The 22974-nt window shown below is 47.0% G+C and overlaps 2 protein-coding genes across 9 annotated transcripts in view; both read left to right on the top strand.

Moving 5' to 3' along the window:
* Window positions 1-22175, top strand: part of kdm4b (lysine (K)-specific demethylase 4B) — a 52303-nt gene extending 30128 nt beyond the window's left edge. The window contains exons 9-22 of the mRNA XM_048976531.1: window positions 2673-2869; window positions 5497-5726; window positions 5824-6152; window positions 6574-6703; window positions 8066-8241; window positions 8803-8998; window positions 10656-10732; window positions 11265-11320; window positions 11410-11518; window positions 16494-16679; window positions 17722-17889; window positions 18018-18137; window positions 20429-20521; window positions 20649-22175. Of these exons, the coding sequence (XP_048832488.1) occupies window positions 2673-2869; window positions 5497-5726; window positions 5824-6152; window positions 6574-6703; window positions 8066-8241; window positions 8803-8998; window positions 10656-10732; window positions 11265-11320; window positions 11410-11518; window positions 16494-16679; window positions 17722-17889; window positions 18018-18137; window positions 20429-20521; window positions 20649-21035 (2454 nt within the window). The 3' untranslated portion in view covers window positions 21036-22175. The remainder of the gene's footprint in view (window positions 1-2672; window positions 2870-5496; window positions 5727-5823; window positions 6153-6573; window positions 6704-8065; window positions 8242-8802; window positions 8999-10655; window positions 10733-11264; window positions 11321-11409; window positions 11519-16493; window positions 16680-17721; window positions 17890-18017; window positions 18138-20428; window positions 20522-20648) is intronic.
* On the top strand, window positions 18148-20418 carry LOC125708758 (keratin-associated protein 10-11-like). Of its 8 annotated transcripts, none has more exons than XM_048976540.1 (3): window positions 18148-18720; window positions 18936-19001; window positions 19291-20418. In XM_048976540.1, exons 1-3 carry the CDS (start codon window positions 18680-18682, stop codon window positions 20105-20107), a joined length of 924 nt encoding a protein of 307 aa, XP_048832497.1. In that variant the 5' UTR covers window positions 18148-18679; the 3' UTR covers window positions 20108-20418. The 8 variants fall into 8 exon arrangements, with proteins under 8 accessions (XP_048832497.1, XP_048832496.1, XP_048832492.1 ...); XM_048976539.1 differs by having other exon boundaries at window positions 19159-20418; XM_048976535.1 differs by having other exon boundaries at window positions 18936-19257.
* Window positions 22176-22974: the final 799 nt, after the last annotated feature.

Below are 22974 nucleotides of genomic sequence, written 5' to 3'. Positions count from 1 at the left end.
CCTTCTGTTCAAATGTCACTGTAATACCGCAAAACCTTGATTGCCTTGTTGTCTCACTCTGGCGGGAAACAGAAAGGCGGAGAGCCCAGGTGTCGGCTGTCTTGGATGCCCTTTCTTGTGTCAGAAAGCGAGTTTGCTCTGAAGAGCCAGACGTGTGCGCTTCTGGTAAACTCACAAGTGTGGCTTCTGCTGCTAGGAAAGGCACGGCGGGCTAGTTAGTGCCGGTGTACGGTAACCTCCTCAAACACACCTTTATCTGCCATTCAGTAGGAGATGGTTGGCAGGGCCTCTAAGCTCCCTGTGAGCATTTATGTAGTTTAGCATCCGTTTTCTATAAACTGTTTGTTCATATAATGGAACGCGTTTCTCTTTTTAATCAGTGAAGTACAGAGTCGATTACATTAAAACGCCACAATCATTTGAATTGGCAGGCTTTGGTCCTAACGATGGCACTCATTAGTGAAGTATCTGTAACCATGGCTACAGATTCATCCCCCGACGGTGTGACGCACACAGACACATGTCCGCGGATTGGCTGACCGCCAGGTGTCGGCCATCGTTCTGTGAGGTGGAAAGGCGTCAAGGTGGCAGTCGTATCCAATCGTATTTGGGCGCCGAGCTGATTAGGCTGTGGCTCAGCGTCTAGAGCTTCTTCTTGCTTCCATATATAAAATGGGGCCAAAACGTAAAAGTTTCTTGGCCCATTATATTGGAAAAAAACAAGGTCACTCTGAGTGATTTTTCAGGTACTTCATTAGGTTGACCAGAGTATCGTCTTTCATGTGGAGCCTGTAGCCCTGTAGATTGCAGGAAGAATTGTAGAGCAGTTGGGCACATTGGGTTGGGTCTTCTGGTTTGGAATGAAACCCTCCTCGTAATAATGGATGCTCTATTGTGTAGTTATTGCTTAATCCCTGGGCAGGTGAACAGCCTTCCTCCCGAGTGTTTGGAAAGGTGCCGTTCCTGTGAGTCGTGTCATTTGCCAGCTGTGAACAGGAATTCCAAAGCAGCGAAATGTAAGAGATATGATCTGAGGGAGGGATTAAGCATTAGACCTGACTGTGGTATCTCAGCTGGCTGCCGCATCAGCGCCCCCTACAGGTTTACCTGCACATTTTCTGATCTGGCCCTTCAAAGCTCACCGCTTCTCTTGCATGGTGTCTTTGGGCCCCTGATAAATAAAGAGGTAATTCTCCAAGCTTAGAGACGAGGCCATGTACCGGAAGAAGCTCTCTGTCTTCACATTCCCCGTCCCTTTGACTTCTCTGCGCTGTCCAGCAGTATGCAGGAAGCCTCCTCGTCTCTCCTGGATGGGCCACTGAAATGACGTGCTGATATTGCCTTGCAGTGTCCTGCGCTTGTTGTTTTCCGTTATTTCCTCACGCAGCCTCCGCCTCCTCCGCCTCCTCCTCCTCCTCCTCGCACCCGGGCCGCGCTCACCCCGTCTGCCTCTGCCCATCGCTGAAGAATGTTCTCTGTAATTGAACATAAGGCCCTGAGCGCAGTTCAGGAAATAAAGCAGAAATGTAATAACTCACCCGGGTCGCAAAGAAAATTAGTTTTACTTTCCCCTCTTTCCTCCCCTTCAATCTGCAGAGTTTCGGCCATTACGTCCTGCATTTTGAAACGCATAGTTGCTAAAAAGATCACAGGGAAATGGCTGAACTGAATTTCATTCAGCTTAGACACCGTTACTGGGCATTAATTCCGCTTTTGCACTCGCTGGATACATACGGCTGCCATGTGTGTGACGCACTTTTCATTTACATCAACAGAAATAAAGAAATTAAAAAATATTCAAATTCTGAACAACTTACACTTGTAATGAAGTCGTATCCCACTGCATAAAGCCCATAGCGTCCATCTGAAGTGTTGCTATTACCTTTTGATTTTTGAACATGCCGCCTGAATGGTGCATGTCTGCTCAATTTAGCCGCGGTAACTGAGGTCACATCCCATTTTAAAGCAGTGTTCTGCTATACAGATTGAAGGCGTTTAGCAATCTTGTCATCATTTCGCGGGTAAGATTGATTGTTTGTTTTTTTTTTTTTTTTTAAAGCTGGTTTTGGTTTCTCTGCCCTCATGAGGTGGGTGATGAAATGCCTGTCAAGACCATAGACGTGATGATGACTGCATCTGTGTCGTCTTTGCTGCATTTGCAAAACAACTGTAAAGCACAGAGTGGCAGATTGCATATTAACTGATACAATAGACGATTGATTCTAATTTAATACAGCTTTTGATGTGTATAATTGCTTTAAAAGTATGGAAAAAGTAATTAAAAAAACTTATTTTATTATTTATTAAACTCTATTTTGAAGTGTGTATTAGGGATTTTAATTCCACCAAACTAATTTTGGGGCAATTCTGGCGTTCCCTGCCTCTTGTATTTCCTGGAATAGACCCCTGACTCCCAGCAACCCCCCCCTTGAAGAAGCACTTTGAAGTTGCATGTACAGATGGATGGATAGATCTGGGATGAGCTTGTTTAGTTTAGCCTTTGAATTGAACCTGGTTAGTCGACAGTCACTGTCGAACTTCAGGTTCAGTGTTGCGTGGTTTGCCTTTTTCGGACATGAACCTCTTCCCTTTGGCTGATTTTGGTCCTGGATGTTTTCCTTGCCTCCCAGTTTGCCGTTCACTTTCCGTGTTTCTCTCCCGTGTCACCGCAGTGCTCCTGTCGCAGGGACATGGTGAAGATCTCCATGGACGTATTCGTGCGCTGCCTGCAACCAGAGCGCTACGAGCAGTGGAAGCAGGGCAAAGACGTAACCGTGCTGGACCACCTGAAGCCCACCGCCATCAGCAGCCCTGAGCTGGAGCTGTGGAGGGAAAACCGGGTCACGTATCGGGAAAGACTGCTGCAGAGGTGAGGCTCCCTGCCCCCGGTATGGCTTAGCTCTGCACCAGAAAGGGTGACGCTTCAGGTTTATGGGTGGAAAACACAGCAGTGCTTTGCTCCTTTTCATGTGGTAGTCACACGTCAGACACTGTATTATATGTAAATAACTACTCTCCCACATTTACAGTACACCTATCTTTTGACAAGACTTACAGATGGAACAGAATTTATGCTGGTAACTGATCAAAGTAGCTCTCAGATAAAGAATCACAGGTACCTCGGTACAAAGGCTTTTCATTTAGTGCGTCAGTGAGTCTTCAGATCTCTTGGGAACGGCACTGAAATCTGAGGGCTGCCTGCTCTCTGCAGATGATGGTTTGCAGGACCTGACTTCTGCCCCAGTGCGTCAGTCGGTTCTGCAGTAGTTGTATCTTTAGCGTCAGCTGCAGAATGCAGTGCACAGTTAGCTGCATGGATTTAGTCATGCTTACTGCAGGTACCAGGTAGGACAGAGGTATCAGAATCAGACTTTTTGTTGAAAACTTCTGGCCGAAGGAAGGTTTGGACATTTAGCAAAAGCACGTGAGCGTAATCGCTGTAGCTGAAAACGTTTTTAGAAATATTTGTAAAGATAGGATGACTTATGACTACATGAATGATTGCTTGCAGAGGTGTTAGTGATTATGAGTTATGCCGAACGGTGCTTTTACAAGAATGATTTCCGTGCCTTAATTTGCTTCGACGGCAGGGTTAAAGGTAACCTTTAACTGTACTAGGAGATCTTTGTGAATGACACTGCTCCTGAGGAGCTCATGTGGTCCTGCAGCAGATAGATCAGTGTGACTCTGAGGTCACCCTTTTGCCAGAGTCTTTCAGATTTAAACCTGGCTGAGCGCTTGCGAAACATTCTTCTGTTGGCTCTCTAACTTCTGAGGTTATGGGTTTAACTCTGACTCTGTGTGTGTGCAAGTCATCCCAGGCTCCCCCAAGGCTAATCAGGGGTGTATTTTGCACTTAGCATGTGTCTGCGTGGGCCTGGCTTCTTGCAGATTCTAACTGGCTCACCTTTGAGTGCATAGCTGATGAGTTTGCCTGATTAGGATGGATGCCTGTGTGTATTAAAATCCAGCTCGATGCCAACCGAAGACAAACTGGGAACATATCACTAAAACTTAATTAGGTTTTCTATGGTTTTTAGGCGGGATAATTTATCAGCAGGATGAGCCAAAGGTACTAGCCCCAAATTAATTACAGTCGGGCTGTATCTGTCAAAGGGCCGCCTGCGTGGCAGTTTCAGGGAGGAAATGTTTGCTCAGTAGCCGAGTCTGAGAGCTTCAGCGTGCTGTGCTGTATTAATTCGATTCTTTCTTTTTATGACACCCTCCCCTGCACGTGTTCCCGACCCTCCTCTGATTACGCGTTCCGCTAATTTGCATAAGTGAAGATAAAGAGTGAATGAGTCAATATTTTCAGTTCCCAATGCCGTCCTCTGGCTCGCGCAAATGTAACTTTGGGAACGGAGTGGATGAAATGCGCACAGCGTGAATGCTGTGGTCTTGGACTTCGGAGATCTCTGTCGCCTTATTGTTTTGGTCGTGAGTGTTTCTAAGGAATGTTCTGGGAAGGCAGGTGGTGGCGTCAGAGGACGATGCTTGGAGTGAGAGGTGGGAGCAGTAGAGAGGACCTGAAGCTCCCTGTCCCCGAATTTTGCTTTGGCCTCTGTGTGTGACGTGAATGTGCCCATGGTACTGATTAATGCACACAGCCCTAGCCACTGCTCCCAACACGCAGCATAAATATGACTCCTGTATCATTTATAGGTCACTGTTAGGTTAAAAAGCTTTGCTGTTATAGGACTGCATGTATTTAATATGTGATGTGGAACTTGTGTACCCGTGTTTTGCAGTGAAACAGCAGATTATATAAACATGGCTATAAATATTTATCAAGAGGTATAACATGTTATTGCTTATACCTTTATAATGCAGTACAAATCATCCTTAAAGCTTATACCAACCATTATAATGCATCATAAAGGTATCGATGGTGTATTGTAGATCACAGCTTCATAAGGCAGTTATAATGCATAATAGACATGGCTATAATGTGTTATGCCTTTTTATAAATATTAATGGCCATGTTTAAAATGCTGTATGAATGCATTATTATTTGTTATGAATGTGTTCATAAACGGCTGAAAACACGGCCTTAAGTAAAGTGTTACCAGCTATAGTATCAGTAACTGCAGAGAGGAACATGCAGCGGTTTGTCACATGGCGAGGTGCTTAGTGAGTGGCCTTCCTGCCTCAGCTTATCGTGGAGGCAGTCAGCCGTGAGGATGCTGAAGCCTTCGCTTGGAGGGAATACATCTGGTGCACTGGATGAAGGCAGTCAGCCACAGCGAGGACGTACCCTTGCCTTAAAGACCAGAAACTCGGAGCACTACGCAAACAAAATTAACTTGTGACCTCTTCATTTGCATGATGAGATTGAACGTAGAAATAGCAAACCGCTGGTTCATGTCCACGTCTGAAACTCTGGGACCCAAGACTTTCTGCCTAAAACCGCGTCGAAGGTGTCGGGCGAGAGGGCGCGAGCCTGTGCGATCACGATCACGTCGGCCCCGTAGCCAGTCACACCTCCTTTCGGGACAGGGCTCTGCAAAAGAAACGGCACCTTCGGAGGCTGAGACCCGAGGAGTTGAAGGTGCTGATGGAGGCGGGCGTTAAGCTGGACCTGCCGGAGTATCAGCGGCAGGTGGAAGAGAAGGAGGTGGAGAGGCGAAAGGAAAGGGAGGAGAAGATGGCGCGGGAGGCCCTGAAGATGCTGGAGGCCCTCGAGAGGGAGGAGCAGAGGCAGGCGTTGGCCGTGGCTGCAGGAGAAGGTAGAATCGCAGAGGATGGAAGTGGTCAGCGATTCTGTTTTGCTCCTCGGTTTTGTCTGGTATTCCTGATCTTAACGCTGTGGTGTTCTGTTCTCAGGTCAGGACGTTGAGACAGACCCGCAGCAGCTGGCATCAACCGGTGAGAAGAAGAAGAGGAGAAAGAAGAAGAAGAAGAAGAAGCCGGTGGATGGAGGCGAAGATTCGAGCAAGACGCTGGTGGTGTCCATGGCTGCGGGAGGACATGAGGATCTCATCATCCCCACCCTCTTTGTCACCACTAAGGCCAAGATGGATCCGGTGCCCAAGGGCAACCTGTCCTTCCAGGAGGCCTTCGAGCAGTTCGCCACCTGCAGGATGAGTGAGGCTCCGAGTGCCCAGGGCAGTGACACCGAAGTGCCAGTAGAGGGCAAAGCTGAGAAGAGTAAGGTAAAAGTGTCCCAGACCTTCTGTGAGCTGCTTAGCTCAAGGATGACTTCAGGTGCCTGTATATTCTCTGAACAAGTTAATGCAGGCAGCCTTTAGCCATGCTGATCTATGAGTCCTGCATCATTAGCATGTTCTGTCTACATCTTGCCCTGTTACCTGGATATACACAACAGCTTTATCCAAATGAGGCACAGCTTCACGTGGTTTTCAGTCTTTTGACTCTAACGTACTCCAGCCGTCCCGGTTCAATTCAGGACAAATAACTTTCTTTGGAGCTGAAAAAATATTGAATAAGATTATTTTCCACATTGTCCTGGTGGATCACAGTAGAATCTGAACCCCTGTTGAGGCCCGTGTTCCCTGTATTGACTGTTGGTATGTTTTCCGGTTTGTGACCGTGTGCCGATGTTGCTCTTTGTAGCCGAGTGCCTCATCCTACACGAAGATGAAGATGGGAATGGAGGTGAAGAAGAGTCGTAGGCACCCCTTTGGGAAGCCTCCCATGCGCTCTCCTCTGTCCATCGTCAAGCAGGAGCCCTCCAGCGACGAAGGTAGACCAGCTGCTATTAATGTTCTGTTAGCGTCTCACTGTGTCTTTTATACGTTAATTTTATATTGTATTACAGTGTATTATAGTAGCTCATACAGGCCAGCATGGTCGCCTGATACATTCAGAGCTGCCCGTAGTGTGTGAGTGTGGGTGTAGGCGCGCCCTGCGATCAACTGACATCCGGTGCAGGATGTACCCCAGGGTGAGGCTACAGGTCCCTATCGACCCTGACCAGCATATGAGGGGCAGGGGGTGAATGGTTGTATTGGCTCGTCTGCGTGTTTGAATACATATGCACTTGCATCATATATATACTGTATGGACCAAAGTATTGTGACTACTGGCCACTACACCCACAGGAAATTCTAAAAAATCCTATATGCATTGATATGGAGCTGGTCCCCCCTTTGCAGATATAACAGCTTACACTCTTCTGGAAAGGTTTTCCACACGATTTAGGAGTGTGTCTGTGGGAATTGTTGTCCATTCATCCAGAAGAACATTTGTGAGGTGAGGCATTGATGTTGGGCATGAAGGCCTGGTTCGCAATCTCCATTCTAGTTCATCTCAAAGGTGTTCGATGGGGTTGAGGTCAGGGCTCTGTGTGGACCAGTCAAGTTCTTTCACACCAAACTCACCCAACCATGTCTTTGTGGACCTTGCTTTTCCATACTGATGCCTTTGGATTTATAATGGGACTTCATAAAAGTTCCTGTGGGTGTAATGACTTGGTGCCCCAATACTTTTGTCCATATAGTATATGTGCACCACAATATCAAAGTAAAGTAAAGCAGCTATAAGTACCTCAGTGCTTACAGTGGTTATGTATTCCTTCACAATTCATCAGTTTTTAAGCATTTGTTTTGTAAAACCAGTCCCAGAAACGGTTCCATGAAGGAATATTGTTGCTTGGTTGTTCTGTACCCATAATCCTCTCTGGCAGTGCTGAGCCTTGTTTAAATTTTTAAACGGGTACACATGTGGCTTAGCTCCTCTGTCACACTGCTTTCTTCTGCTCTTCCTTTCTCTCTCTGATCCCCCTCTTTTATGGATGATTTACTGCAGCTGACCCTTATTGATCTGAAGGATTATGACTCCAATTACCTGCTTACAGTGTCACTTCTGGCTGGTTGCAGCAAAAGATTGTCAGGCCTGTGCCTCCTCGGGGGGGGGGGGGGGGGGGGTCAGTGGATGGAGGGAATCGTTAGACAGTGTGGATGACAAACTGGGGCATGTCCTTGCGATCCCTCGGCACTCCAGCTGTTACCACACGACTTGTGCTGGATTTTTCGGTCTGTGACTGCCATCGGTTTGTTTCTCTGTTCAGTCCTTACTCTTGCCTCTCTGCTCTGCTGCCCCTCAGAGCTGCATTCGCCCCTGCCAGTAGAGGGCGACACTGGGCAAGAAATGAAGAAGGACCAGTGGCCCCTGTGGCAGACCCACTTGCCTGACTTTCTGGCGGAGCGCCGCTACAACGCAGCTGTGGCCCCCCTGCACCCTTTCTGTGCCATTTGCACGCTGTTTTCACCATATACACAAGTAAGGAAAAGGAACGTTCACTCTTTCATGCAGACAAATGTGTGCCTTTTGTCTACTCTGATTATCTTAACTTTGATCTTAATAATGCCTGCAGGTTTATCCTGGTTTTTGTTTTATCAGCAGAGGTGGGAAGTTCAGGTCCAGAGAGTAGAAGTCCAGACCAAGATTTTATTTCAACCCACCAATTGAGCATAAAGAGTCACAGAGTTACTCAACTGCTTTGTTGAAACAAAATCTTGGTCCGGAGTTGTACTTTCTGGACAGTTGTTACATGTATAATCTGCAGACATCATGCCAAAGTAAAACATGCAGCATGATAATTAAGAAAAGTAATCAGGGAGCTTGTTGTTTTCTGAGAGGACTGACAAGAAGCTCCGTAATTTGCTCTGGTTTTCTAGCGCATTCAGCTTCGCTGCATGTTCACTATTGAAAGGAGCTGAGCCTGTGTCAGGGTGGGGGGCATCCAGGCTGCGTGTGCCAGTGCACGACAGCCATGAGTGTGGTAGAGCTGGGCCACAACCCCCCTTTCACCAGGATCCCCCCCCCTTCTGCCTGCGATAGCCCCAGAAGGAGCCTGCCCCCCCGGCCGAGGGCCCCACCAGCCCTGCCGTCAGATGCACCCGTCCGCTCATCCCTGAGATGTGCTTCAGCTCGGGCGCCGATAATACGGAACCACTGCCGGCCACCTGCGACGTCGGGGAGGACGGCAGCAGCGAGCTGCTGTCCTGCTCCACCTGCAGCCTGCGGGTGCATACCAGTATGTCTGCATGCGGGGCTGGGGGACTATCGCCTCACATTATCCTTGACGCTGGGCCGCTATAGGAATCACACAAAAAAAAAAGTAAAATTACAGAAAATTCTGCTTCCCTGTTGGCCGGTGGCCTCTATCGTCACGGAGACAGCCTCCTGCAGTGAGTGGCATTGATGCAGGTCCAGAGGTTCAGGTGTCGCGTTCCTCCCTCAACGATTCTGTTGCTTAAATCAGTGAAAACGTAGCTAGAAATGCCTGAACTGTGCCTTTCTGTGGCTCGCAGCATCTTCCGGGAGAGTCGAGGTAGGCCGCATCCAGTGCACTGCACTAACTGGACATCCAGGGCATCACAAACTGTGGCTGCATTTGTTCTCCTTTCCTTACTGTACCTGAGTAGCGCTGCTCCCTCTTCAGTTTTCCCCGGTTCGTTTCATTGTTCACAGAAATGAGCAGAGCAGAGAAATGCAGAGCCCGCCAGTTCGCCACCCTGTATCCCCCCCCGCTGAGTTCTAGGTTCCTGAATCCTTTCTGACACAGCCAGATCTGTAATGGATGTCTGGGACGCCGGGTGTGTGTTAATGAAGAGCAGAAGCCAGGGAGCTTCCTTCTAATTTGCTACACTTCCTGTTTGTTTATTTCCTTGTTCTGCGGCTCACTGCGTCGAAAGGCACGTTAGTGTCGGGTGTGTGTGAGCCCAGGGACCATCCGCCACTGCCTGCTCTATTGGGCTCCACTGGAGCTGCGTGCTTGGAGGGACTGCCGGCCCTTAGGCTTTTCATTTCTGATTCGTGGGCTCATTTAATATGTTGTAGTAATTGTATATAACCGTGTGTTTTTGGTCGAAGGGCTTTATATGAACACGGGTCAAGTACCCCGGGAAGGTGGAGGACTGACAGTGTAACAGATTCCAGTGACGAGACTCCTGTGTGGTGTAGCTGTAGGGCTTCCAGTGTAAACAGAAAGGCTGTAATCTGGCTTTGGCTGAGGCTCACTCCTCCCCCCTGGGGCTGCAATTAAGCTGAGATGCAGACAGTTGCATCAGTCACCTGGCTGGTGTAAACTCTGTGAGGAATATGACAAACTGTGATGATCCTCCTGGTTGGTCTACTGTGAAAAATGCAGTTCAGGTAAGAAAATACCAGGTGTACAAAAGCAGCGCGGCGACATCGTGTCTGATGGCGAAGAATGTCGACATATAGATAGCACACAGCTAGTATGTATGCATATGCTATATGTGTCTCTGTTATGCTACATAATGTTCATTTTCAGCATAGTAATATTTTTTGTACTGTCAGAGAAGCTCATCAAGCTGGTGGAGATGTAATTTTAAAATGTTGCAGAGTGCAGTATTAAAATTGGAATTAGAAACGTGTATTTTGAATTTTTTCCCCCTCAAATCGTATATTTTAGCATAATTTGGAAAAAATCAGTGGGGGGAGGTCTGGCTGTTTTCTGTGGGCCTAAATCCTCTTCTGCCAGGAGGCCTCGTTTGTGCATGTAGCTGTTGAACTGGTGGTAACAGCTTATGGAGGGTCGGAATAGGAGAAAGGAGGGATGTCAATCCTCGGCAGTCCCCCTGGATTCCATTTAGATGTAGTGCGATGTTCTGCAGATGCATTGTGTAAGAGTGAGAGTGTGACCCATGAGCTGCTCCTTTTCCCAGGCTGTTACGGTGTCCGGACCGACAAAGCGAAAGCAGACTGGACGTGTTCCCGATGCACAGTGGGCGCGTGGCGAGTGGTGAGTTCACGCTCAGACCCACCTTTGAAGAAGTTGCCCACCCTTGCTTGAATTAAACAAATTTTTTATGAAACACTGGCATTGTTTAAACAGCAAAGCATTGCACTGCAGCTGTGGAGCATTGAACCAGCAGCACCCAAGGCTATTTATATGTCTGTCTCCAGTTATTATGAGCTCATTGTTCTGTTCTTATGGTCTAACTGCTTTCCACAGCTGTACTACTATTTAGCTTGAATGCTAAGTGCAGTTACCAATTAGCTACCTACAGTATAATAATAAAACCATCTAAACGCCGCAATACATTAAACGTATTTAATGTGAATAATACTGCACCATTTGGGCGTCTTTACCCAGTAAATCATCGACATGTTTACAGGCAGTTTTTAATTTTTCCGTTGAAGTGGTGCTTCACCAAGCCGTAAGCGTTAACCTTCTGCCGGGACTGGGATACCCGTCTGGTATGTGATGGTGAATGCTGGTTGCCGTGGTGATGTTGGGCGCTCTCCCCAGCCAGTGTCTTGTGCTCTTTCAGGACTGCTGCCTGTGCAGTCTGCGTGGGGGGGCCCTCAAGATGACAACGGATGGCAGGTCAGTACGTGTGAAGCCGGTGGCTTCTTCGTAATCGAAGGGCCAGGTGCCGCTGCTAAATGGGGCCCCCACCCCTCCCCCCCCCACAGGTGGGTGCACGTGATCTGCGCCGTTGCCATACCAGAGGCGCGCTTCGTCTGTGTCGTCGACAGGGAGCCCGTGGACGTCAGCGCCGTCCCAGAGACACGGACGAGCCTGGTGAGGCCTTGGGATGTGGGGTCCTAACCATTTGGGTGGGTTGGGCCCCGGTTCCCCTCACTGCATCTGACTGTCCCCTGGGGGGGGGCCTCAGAAGCCTGCCTGATTGGCTTACAGCCCCGCTGTCCTCATCTAGCCGCGACTCGTGGCCCTTTGACACAGTATCTGTCATTAACCAGACTTTTCAGCGAGGATTATCTGCCTCATTTTGGTGTTTTCCAAATAAACTCTAACAAAAAGCTTTGACAGCTGCTGTCAACATTAAGTTTTCAATTCCGTTAAATATATGAAAATTCAAGTAGTAAAGGCATGGGCGGATTGGGGGGGGGGTGCTTGGGGCGTGTCTTTATGAACCTTGCTTTGTGCACTGGGCTACAGTCATGCTGGAACAGAAAAGGTCCTTCCTCAAAATAGAATTGTCCAAATGTCTTGGTATGCTGAAGCATTAAGAGTTCCCCTCACTGGAACTGAGGGGCCTAACCCAACCCCATCCAATGCCACTCCATCCGACACTTGGCATTGTGCTTGGTGATGTGAAGCTTGCATGCAGCTGCTCAGCAATGGAAGCCCATTCCATGAGGATTCTGGCACAGAGTTTGGGGTTAATGCCAGAGGAAGTTTGGAACTCTGCAGTTATTGAGTCAACAGAGCTTTGGTGACTTTTATACACCGTTTACCTCGGCACTCGGTGACTTCACTCTGTTACTTTTCATGGTCCGCCACTTCATGCATGATTTTCTGTTGTTCCTAAACGCTTCCACTTTGTAATAATTCCATTTACAACTGACCGTGGAATACCTGGCAGGGAAGAAATTTCACAAACTGACTTATTGCAAAGGTGGCATCCTGTGACAGTACCACACTTCACTGAGCTCTTCAGAACCACCCATTCTTTCACAGATGTTTGTAAACCTGACTGCATGTCTAGGTGCTTGATTTTATACACCTGTGCCTAAATTCGTTGATTTATGAGGGGTGTCCCAATGATTTTGTCTATCTAGTGCACGTGCTCCACCTCTGAGTAAAGGATATTTTGTGTATGAAAATAGATGAAATTTTTATTTTAATGTCATGAGTTTCTATTGAGCAGAAAAAGACCTTAATGGTTAGAATGAAAAACTCAATTAGTGTCTTTCTCAGATAGGAAAACTTTGACATTGACCGTGCCCCCTAATTTGAGTGAGTTGAGAGCTTTTCTGAGCGGTTTGTGAGGTTAATGAACTGGCGAGTCTTGGTCCTGTACCTGGTTTTCGTGGCCGAGAGTGGGCTGCTTTTAGTTTGCTGTCTCCAGGGGGATAAAGTGAAATATTTATTGTGGTTTTAATGGCTGTGGTTGCCTGCCAGTGCTGCCGATCTTTGATTTTGGGGGGAGCGGACCTGCGAGTGAGTCTCTAGCCTGTGTGCTCAGACAGGGCTGGCTGAGGTGGACCAGGCCCACGCTGGGTTACTTTGGTTTTTACTCATGCATCCATCCTCACAAACCCACAAAAGATCAGGGAGAATTTGGAAACCCCACACAGAGCCAGGGGTAGGATTCAGGCCTCATGGCCAATCACTAAGCCTCTTTGAGAAGCACTTTCATACCAGCTCATTGTACATTTAGTTTAGCTCTGCACAGTCTGAACTGAGTTTCTAGATCTGACCCTGAAAATCTCTCAGCCAGACTCCCCCCTCCCCCATAAAAAACCAAAAAAAAACAGTCAAACCCTTTCAGAATTTCTCGCCTTCAGTTTTAGTTGTAAGGTGAGAGGTGCCTGCTCCGTAAAACCTGCTTCCCTTCATTTTGGGGGGGGGGGGGGGGGTGCTGTCCTCCCCCACCAACGTCTCCCCACTTCACCTCTGACCCTAGCTGACCTCCTCCGGCCCGTCCTTCGGAAATGCCGGTGGAAACAGTGAGTTTAATCGGAAATGCTTTCGGATATTTATCTGCATTCATGATTTTTTTTTCACAACGAGTTGTAACTTGAAAGGTGCGGTCATTTTAGGATTCTTTAAAAGAAGAAAAAACAAATGAGATATTTCTGTGGCCGGCAGGGAGTGCTTTTCCCGTGTCTGCAAAACGGGAAAGGAGTAAATGAATAAGGAGGAAACGAAGAAATAACACTAATAAATCTCTCCATGCTCCTGTTTTCCCTCAAACTATTCCCCCGGCCCCGATTCTCTGCTCTCGAATATAAAATCAGCCAATGCAGCCAGCAGTGAAATATTTCAGCGCCGGGCCAATATTTACTGCCATTGCACATTTTCATGCTTCTCCACTGGGGGCAAAATGAAGTATTGACAATTTGATAAAAAAAAGAAAAAAGAATTTAAATATTTTTATTGATTCATTCCAGGCCTCAGCTGGACGTGTGGAAAAGGGTTGCAGGAATGTGGGAGATGGACAGTGAGGGATAGAGAGAGAATTAAAGGTAAAGGGGAGTTAGGCAGGGGCTCACAGCAAAGATGGGAATGATACACTGGAATCAAAAGACAGTGAAGGAAATGCAGCCTTAGGATTGCAGATTATATTGGCATCTGGTCTGAAACCTGGCCATGCAGTTAATGCTTTGGTTTGACCACAATTCATTGTGTTTTTCCAAATACACTAAATGACAAAAGATACCACCGATACGATACCTGAAGATGTGCATTTGCTTACTAATTAGGCATCCGTTCATTGCAGGATGAAAAGACCAATGTTCTTCAGAACCTTATCAGATACTCTATGAAGTACTGGCATAGCCTCCTGATAGTAGGGGCCATTAAGACATATAGTGATAATGAACACTAATTTATTTCCATTAGAGTTGCTCAAAAGTCGACACAATGAAATTGCAAATAGGGTTTTTTTTTCCATCATGCAAATAATATTTGGCATTTATCATCCTGCCAGATTTAGATCCATGTCTCTTACTTAAACATGGAGTGTGTCTGTGCCTGACATGTGTCCTGCTCTCCTTGTGCTCATATTGACAGTAGCGAAGTGGAGGGTTATGGGATGTGAAGTGAGGTGAGACTGCTACATGTGTCGCTGGTGATGTGCAGAATCTGACTGTTCCCATCCTGAATCACCGCATTCACTCGGCTCAGAAGGCGATCACTATATGAGTCATTTTTGTATACCAATGAATGATGTCCCATCGGTAATGCAGATTCAGTTGTCATTGTTCTTAATATAGTATTCTGCACGGAAATACCATACATGACTGTATTTACTAATTTGCTAATTTTATTCTTATTGCACTTTTACAAATTATACCTTTTTTAATTACCATAAAACAACCTCAAGTTAACTTAAAGATTCTATCATGATAAAAGAATCTGGTTGGTAGGTAGGTAGGTCAAAATCGGATGAAACGACATTACAGATAGTTAAGGACTTTGTATCAATTGTCTGTTTAGTTGGGTAGCAAAATATCGTTTTAGGTTTTAGGTTGGGTAGCTTGCATGAAGACATTTATAGGATTGAGTTATGAAAACATATCTTGGGGAGTTAAGGTTACGATTTTCCCAGGCATAAAATAGTCTGCTTCGGCCGATTGTTTGGGCTAGTGGCAAATGAGGAGAACGTTCTTCAGACTGCTGGGGTTTCTTTAGCGTGTGTCTGTGTTTATACGGCTTCAAAGGTTTTATTAGGAACAAGTGAAGCAGATCAGGTAGAGCCGTAAAGTTGGGCAGCCTGAGTGATTTATGGAAGGCTGTGGCTGAAATGTCTCTTCCTCTCCTGCTGGTTTCTTTCTGGGTATGATTTGCTGCTTCATAGGTGAGCGTTTTTGATCGGTGTGACTTATTGAACGTAGTGTTTTTAATAGTAAGTTTTCAAGTTTTCATTTTATAGATTCGACATTTCTGTGGTCGTTGGTTTTGTGCCCCCCCCCTCCCCCACCGTTAAACAAAGGGGTTGCTAAGTGATAAGGAGTTACATCATTGAACTAATTGGTTTAAATGTATTTTTCCAAATCATGGCATGCAGGGAGAATTGCATTATCAGCAAGACCTGGTCAGTGCATAACAATTAAGTAAAGATACGAAATGGACTTGCCTTTTTTGCTTCCTGTATAAGATGAGATTTTAGTTGAACATGAAGCCATGTCACATGAATGATCTGGTATTTGAATATCGTCAAAAAATGCTCATGATCGAGGCTAGGAAAATAAAAAGCTAATGCTCAGAATGTGTAAGCGCGAGAAGTGAAAATACTACCTTGTGCTTGTACTCTTTGATTTTATATCTCCAGACTCTAGAAGAATGTTGCGCAGTATAAAAGGTTGCATATGTAGGAAATCGTCCATCACCTGTTTGTAATGGAATTGATCGAAACTGGGAAAAGTTCTACCCGGATCTAGGAAGTGTTCAGATGTTAATTATCAAACCCGTTGGAATACTGATGTCTCTATTAGCAGACAAAAAGGAGCATTCGGTATGTTAGCACCAGTGAGTGCCGAGTAATTAGACTCATGCCTAATTGTGGTTTTAGGGTTGATTTCTAATTTATTGTCTAACTCCTGAATGTGGACAGTATGAATGAGGGGATTGACTGTAGTGTTAAAGAGAATCTAAGGACCTTCTACCTTTTCCATCGTGCCGTGAATTTTTGTATCTGTTGTGTTGGAGCGACTGTAACAGCAGAGTTAGGGGTGGATGCAGTAGGATAAAATGATTTGGTGATGTGGTTCGTGGTGAAATTTAGGGATGTGTTTTTGGAAAAATAGTAGGATCCCTTTTGTGATTTGAACCAAAACAACAAAACATTGCTTAATTTTGGGTTGTGAAATAGAAATTGCTGACATTTAAACGATTTCAGAGGAATGTGGGAATGAATTTTAATTTGTAAACAGCTAAGAAGTATGTTCTGCTCCATCCTGTGGACGTCAAGAGATAATCTGCAGTTTGTCAGAAATATGAAAAAGATCACAAAAAAAGATTTTGAACGTGTACTGCAGAAACAGCAGCACTAATAATGGATTTCATGTTTTGTATGTGTGTGTTCTAGAAGTGTCTTTACTGCCACAAAACCACAAAGGAAACCCGTGGCGCTTGCGTCCAGTGCTCCTTTGAGAACTGTTCCACCTCCTTCCACGTGACTTGTGCACATATCGCTGGGGTCCTCATGAAGCCGGCTGATTGGCCGTATGTGGTGTCCATCACCTGTCATAAGCATAAGCTGACTAATCAGAAGGTAGGTGGGTGTGTTGTAACTACATAATTTTGTATTTTAGGTACACGGGAAAATTTCAGTGTTCTTAGGTATGGCAAGTGAAGTCAACATTTGAGTCTCCCAGAGAATACCTGATACTGTAGAGGATACTGTACATGTTGTTTTGCAAAACCATTCCTAGCAACATCCGTTTTTGGGTCTGGTGATGCAAGCCAAAGTAAGACTTCTGATCAGTATAGGAATGTGAGTTGTTTTCCAATGGCAGTTGGCACTCAGTTTAAGATTCTAGGGAGTGCTGGTGATTATTACCTGCTGAGATGGGATTTAAGTAAAACAGCACTTCTCTGATCTCCAGTCTCCGCTTGTGGTCAGAAATGAAGGGCAAAGATTTATCAAGTTTTCACAGTCCATATGCCATCATTTATGGATTGGTCTGGAGATGCACTTCAGCAGCTGTTCAGTCAAATTGGAGGGTGCATCTTTATGGCTGTGCCCGAATTCAGGGGCCGCATCTTTTGAAGGACGCAGTCTTCGAAGGTGTAGCCTTTGTAGGCTGCGTTCTTTGAAGGTCGAACAGAAAGAGTTGTTAAATGGGACGGGCTTGCTGTCACCAGCTGTCCCCACCCCTTTCCTTTGGGTCACGAAGCACCGCTCCTGTCACCTGGCTGGGACACGCCCACTTTACCTCTGAGCAATGAATCTTGGGATATGTTGGATTATGAAGGATCCAGTAGGTGGATCCTTTATGACTTGGCAAAAGTAGGACGCATTACTAGATTGCATATGAAGGAACCCTCCAAATCGGACAGCCTTGTCATGCTGCTGTGACACAATCGGTCATTGAACGCAGCTCTAGAAGGATGTAGCGCCTGAATTTGCACGCAGCCAATAAGTGTGAGAGTTCTGCCCAAAGCCATAAACTTTTAGCCGCATAGTTGTTGGAGTTGCGTGTAGCTGCCGGGTGACTGTTTCCACCCTGATGTGTAGATAAGTGAATTACGTTACTTACAATACATTACTTGTAAGAATTGTGTTTTTATTTTTCTTCTTTCTTGTCACCTAGTCACGAGCACGATCCCGGGAGCTATCCTTGGGCCAAGAGGTGATTGGGCGGCACAGTAATGGCAGGTACTACCCCTGTACCATTATCGGCCGGGCTGAACAAACCTTCTATGAGGTCAACTATGACGATGGCTCCTACTCCAATAACCTCTACCCGGAGAATGTCGCTGTGAGTGTCACTCAGACCTGTATATCGTGTCGTCCTCATTTGTCACGGCTGTGTCATTAGACGCGGGAAGCTGGTTCAGACTGACACTGAGCTTTGGCCTATTCACAATCCGTCTTCCATCTTTACAGAGCCAAGACTGTCTACACGATGGAGCCCCTGAGATCGGAGAACTCATCCTGGTCTACTCTATAGATGGTAGTGTTTTGAATGCCTCCTTTGTGAGGGAGCATATCCACAAGGTCTACCAGGTGAGACCAGACCCTCTATTTCTTCATGTCCTCATTATTTCATCCCGCTCGACAAAATCCTTCACGGTGTTGCAGGTTATCAGCTGGGGGCTCAGCTCTGGATTGGTGGGAAGTACAATGTGGTTTGGCGTGAAAATGATGGACTGGATTTGACCTGATCAGTCGACAGTTCTCAGCTGGGTCTTAGCTGTAGTGCAGTCCTACAGGTCTGAAAACTGTCAGTCATTGGCGTTGTACTTATCCAACGTAGCACACTGTGGATTCTGCGAGTGTATGAATGTACCAGGGGCTTGAGGATCTCATGACTGTAGTGTGGGGATGTCCCAGCACAGCCTCTTCTGAATGGTCTGCGGCGATGTTTCAGCATTGCAGCTGCTCCGCAGACCCTATTTTAATCATTTTTTCTTAAAGTTTCGGTTTGTCGCTTCGGGTAGCACGACGGCTCAGTGATGAACATTGTTGCTTCGTACCTGCAGGGTTAGGAGTTCAAGCCCCACCTTTGCTGTGTGTATGTGTGTTGTGTTTTTTTGCATGGTTTCCCCATGCTGTGTGGATTTCTTTCGGTTTTCTTCTGCATCTGCACCTCTTATTGCTGCGTCTGTCTGCACCTCTTATTGTCGCGTCTGTCTGTCTTCACCTCTTATTGCCGCGTCTGTCTGTCTGCACCTCTTATTGCTGCGTCTGTCTGTCTGTCTGCACCTCTTATTGCTGCGTCTGTCTGTCTGTCTGCACCTCTTATTGCTGCGTCTGTCTGTCTGTCTGCACCTCTTATTGTCGCGTCTGTCTGTCTGTCTGCACCTCTTATTGCCGCGTCTGTCTGTCTGTCTGCACCTCTTATTGCCGCGTCTGTCTGTCTGTCTGCACCTCTTATTGCTGCGTCTGTCTGTCTGTCTGCTCCTCTTATTGCTGCGTCTGTCTGTCTGTCTGCACCTCTTATTGCTGCGTCTGTCTGTCTGTCTGCACCTCTTATTGTCGCGTCTGTCTGTCTGCACCTCTTATTGTCGCGTCTGTCTGTCTGCACCTCTTATTGCCGCGTCTGTCTGTCTGTCTGCACCTCTTATTGCCGCGTCTGTCTGTCTGTCTGCACCTCTTATTGCCGCGTCTGTCTGTCTGTCTGCACCTCTTATTGTCGCGTCTGTCTGTCTGTCTGCACCTCTTATTGCCGCGTCTGTCTGTCTGTCTGCACCTCTTATTGCCGCGCCTGTCTGTCTGTCTGCACCTCTTATTGCCGCGCCTGTCTGTCTGTCTGCACCTCTTATTGCCGCGCCTGTCTGTCTGTCTGCACCTCTTATTGCCGCGCCTGTCTGTCTGTCTGCACCTCTTATTGCCGCGCCTGTCTGTCTGTCTGCACCTCTTATTGCCGCGCCTGTCTGTCTGTCTGCACCTCTTATTGCCGCGCCTGTCTGTCTGTCTGCACCTCTTATTGCCGCGCCTGTCTGTCTGTCTGCACCTCTTATTGCCGCGCCTGTCTGCACCTCTTATTGCCGCGTCTGTCTGCACCTCTTATTGCCGCGTCTGTCTGCACCTCTTATTGCCGCGTCTGTCTGCACCTCTTATTGCCGCGTCTGTCTGCACCTCTTATTGCCGCGTCTGTCTGCACCTCTTATTGCCGCGTCTGTCTGCACCTCTTATTGCCGCGTCTGTCTGCACCTCTTATTGCCGCGTCTGTCTGCACCTCTTATTGCCGCGTCTGTCTGCACCTCTTATTGCCGCGTCTGTCTGCACCTCTTATTGCCGCGCCTGTCTGTCTGTCTGCACCTCTTATTGCCGCGCCTGTCTGTCTGCACCTCTTATTGCCGCGCCTGTCTGTCTGTCTGCACCTCTTATTGGCGCGCCTGTCTGCACCTCTTATTGGCGCGCCTGTCTGTCTGTCTGCACCTCTTATTGCCGCGCCTGTCTGTCTGCACCTCTTATTGCCGCGCCTGTCTGTCACTTGTCTTCCTGGCTCTCTCAGGTACTTGTTTTTTTAGGCAATTTTTGTTGGCCTTTTTTGCTGATCTTTTGCGATTTAGCTTTTCAGCATAAAGCATCTGCACGGTTGTATAATCTGAGACAGCAGAATTGCAAATTGCACCTTAGCCGCATTTCGGCCTCATGGCGCATCCCGGTTGGCCCTGGGCCCGTGGTGTTGGCACACCTTCCTTCAGCAGCTGGTTTTATCCACTGATACTTTAATTGAGCTGGATATTTTACTGAATTAATTCCGCGGTAGAACAGCAGGGCTCTCTTCCTGCAGCCCTGAAGCCGGCGTTCTGCTGTTCCGACGCTTTGTGTCTGTCTCGCCCCCCCAGGTGGAGTTTCACGACCACACACAGATGACCCTGAAACGCCCCGACCTACACAGCATGGACCAGGAGCTGCCCAAGAGGGTGAAGGCTCGCATGGTGAGCCCTGGGGGAGGGCCTGAGCTGAAACTGACCCCCCCCGGGGACATCAGCCAGCGTACTGTTTAACGGTGTGCAGTGGAAAACGTTGCTGCTGTTTCACTGTTTTCTCCTTGTCCTCTTGCAGTCCTTGGGTGATGCCGTCCCGCAGCCACCTGCTGTCTGGGAGGATGAGGCCCAGTCAGCCAAGCGGCCCCGCCTGCCCTCCCCCGCACTGGCTCCAGCCGCCCCCCTGCACCCCTTGGACTCTGCTACCCCACACACCTCCTTGGAGTCTAGCCTAGCCCCGGCCATCACCCCCAACACTGTGGACTCCCCAGTTTTCACTCCCTCTCTTGCCCTGTCTCCCACCCCCACTCCCGTTTTCGGTAGTTTCCCTGACCCCACCCTGACGCCTAGCTCCTCCCCCTGCCCCCCCTGGCCGTTCCCCCCCTTGGCCGGCTATGCTCCCCTCATGCATTCCCAGCCACAGGGGCACTATCCTCGGGACGACGGCTCCAGCCCCATGCTCTAACTGTCGGAGCCTCAGAGTGCCCCCTGGCCGCAGGCTGGGCGGCTTCCTCATGTCGAAGTGGACGGCTGCCACCTGTTAGGAGGCCCATTTTATTCAATGTCTCTGTTGCTATGGTCGTTCCTCGTCTGACATCCCCCCCCAGAGTGATAAGCTGAACCCCACCTGCGTGTCCCTTTACGGAACTGCTCACAGACTCCTCCCCTTTTCCACTTATGACATCACTAACAAATCGAGATGGACACGTTTCGTTTGTGACCTGCTAGCATTCATTATATTACCATGGGAAAAAAATGAAGAAAAACAGTTCAGTTTCACTCCGACACCAGTGTAGGTGGACATATGGGCTGAGACCTTTGTCATCCTGTAATGAAATGGGAGACATGAGCCTCCTTGGCAAGGTGCTATCATGACCTGTGCTCAGCTGTATGCAGTGATGCAGTGAGTTCTTTGGTTTCAGTAGCATATTTATTTAATAGTAAAATACTGTATGATGAGAAATGACAGCACTGCATCCACACCCCGCATCAGGGGTGGTTGCGCTCTGCCTGTTGGGCTCCAGTTGGGCTCCAGTTTGGCTCCAGGCATCATGTCTCTTTTTTTATTTCATTTTTCACGTCTCTCTCTCTCTCGTCATCTTTGCGGTCTCCTTGATGGACTAGCTCAGTTTTCCCTCCATCCTCCCTCCTCCTGTCCCCCCTCCCCCACGACTGACCCCACGCTTTATAAAACCGATTGCGCTCAGAAGACAAATAGCTGCAGTACCCCCCCACGGTTGTAATAACATCGCCGACAGGCTGGGGGCGCTGATGTTAACCGTTGTTTTTGACACTTGTTTTTCCATGTAACTATGACACTTTTGCTCTCTATACTCATTTAATATGTTTCTATTTTTTATTTTTTTTTAATCCCTGATTTCAGATTATTTTTGTGCATTGAGGTCTTTTTACCGTTACAGTGGGTGGGTCTGAATATCTAGTGGATTCAAAGATTTATTTTTTATTTCGTCTGGGGGTTCTTATCATTTTTCAATAACTTTTGTAACCATGAAAAAGCATTGAAAAGTAAAGCAGACTACTTATGTTTTTTTGTCAGTGTTAGTGCTGAATACAGATCTAAATATTATTAAAAACCTAAGTGAGACCTCTGTGTTGTTTAGTTTTACATCCTAATCTCTCAAACGTCAAGGAACTCCATTTGGAAACTGGTGTGTTTAGTTAACTGTTGTTCTTGTAATTATTCATTAAGGAACCTGAAAAATGCATCTGTTGGGTTCTGAACAGGAAGGTCAAGTAAGTCATTTTGCTGCAGTGTGTGATATTGTTGCATACCAAGTTCTCTTGCGCAAGATTAATTTATCTTTCTGACATTAAAGGACTGCGTTTTTATGTACGCGTTTGTGAGAGCACTGCAGACAAAACAGCTATAAAATTAATTCAGAAGGCAGGGCTTTATAAATGGATAGTCACAGCTGAAAGTTTGCTCTGTAGTTCTGCTGTTATTCACGCATAAAGCACAGCCTCATGTGACATTTAATTGGACATTAATGGCAGCCCTGAAAAATTTGTCGCTCCCATAAACGGTTCGCCTCATTCTAAATGAAGTGGCCTGTCGTTTTTTTGGTGTCTGCGGGCGATAGCTTCTCTGTAGCTTCACGGCATTTAATGGTTGAACAGACCTGGAACAGCAATTCGACACAGGCGTCTCATACGTGCTACTTTATTGGGAATGTGAATAAGCCTGACTTATACTTAACAAAATTATATATATATGCACACATTGATGTATGTATATCTATTTATACAGGAGGTGAACAAAATAATGCAAAAATAATAAAAATGGACCTTAACTTTGAAATAACTAAATCGCAAAGGTCTGTTAAGTTGACTGATGATTATTTCCATGGGTGTAGAGCCTAACAATTTGTACTTCGGTTTGAATT

This window comes from Brienomyrus brachyistius, chromosome 15 (genome assembly GCF_023856365.1).
Source record: "Brienomyrus brachyistius isolate T26 chromosome 15, BBRACH_0.4, whole genome shotgun sequence".
NCBI lineage: Eukaryota > Metazoa > Chordata > Actinopteri > Osteoglossiformes > Mormyridae > Brienomyrus > Brienomyrus brachyistius.
This window is presented reverse-complemented; position numbering and strand designations above follow the sequence as displayed.

Excerpts from the sequence above, each read along its gene's own strand:
- LOC125708758 (XM_048976533.1), top strand. The coding sequence starts at position 18,648 with ATGTGTGTTGTGTTTTTTTGCATGGTTTCCCCATGCTGTGTGGATTTC. Across the intron at positions 19,002-19,158 it reads GTCTGTCTGTCTGTCTGCAC|CTCTTATTGCCGCGTCTGTC; the intron begins CTCTTATTGCTG and ends GTCTGTCTGCAC. Across the intron at positions 19,258-19,290 it reads GTCTGTCTGTCTGTCTGCAC|CTCTTATTGCCGCGTCTGTC; the intron begins CTCTTATTGTCG and ends GTCTGTCTGCAC.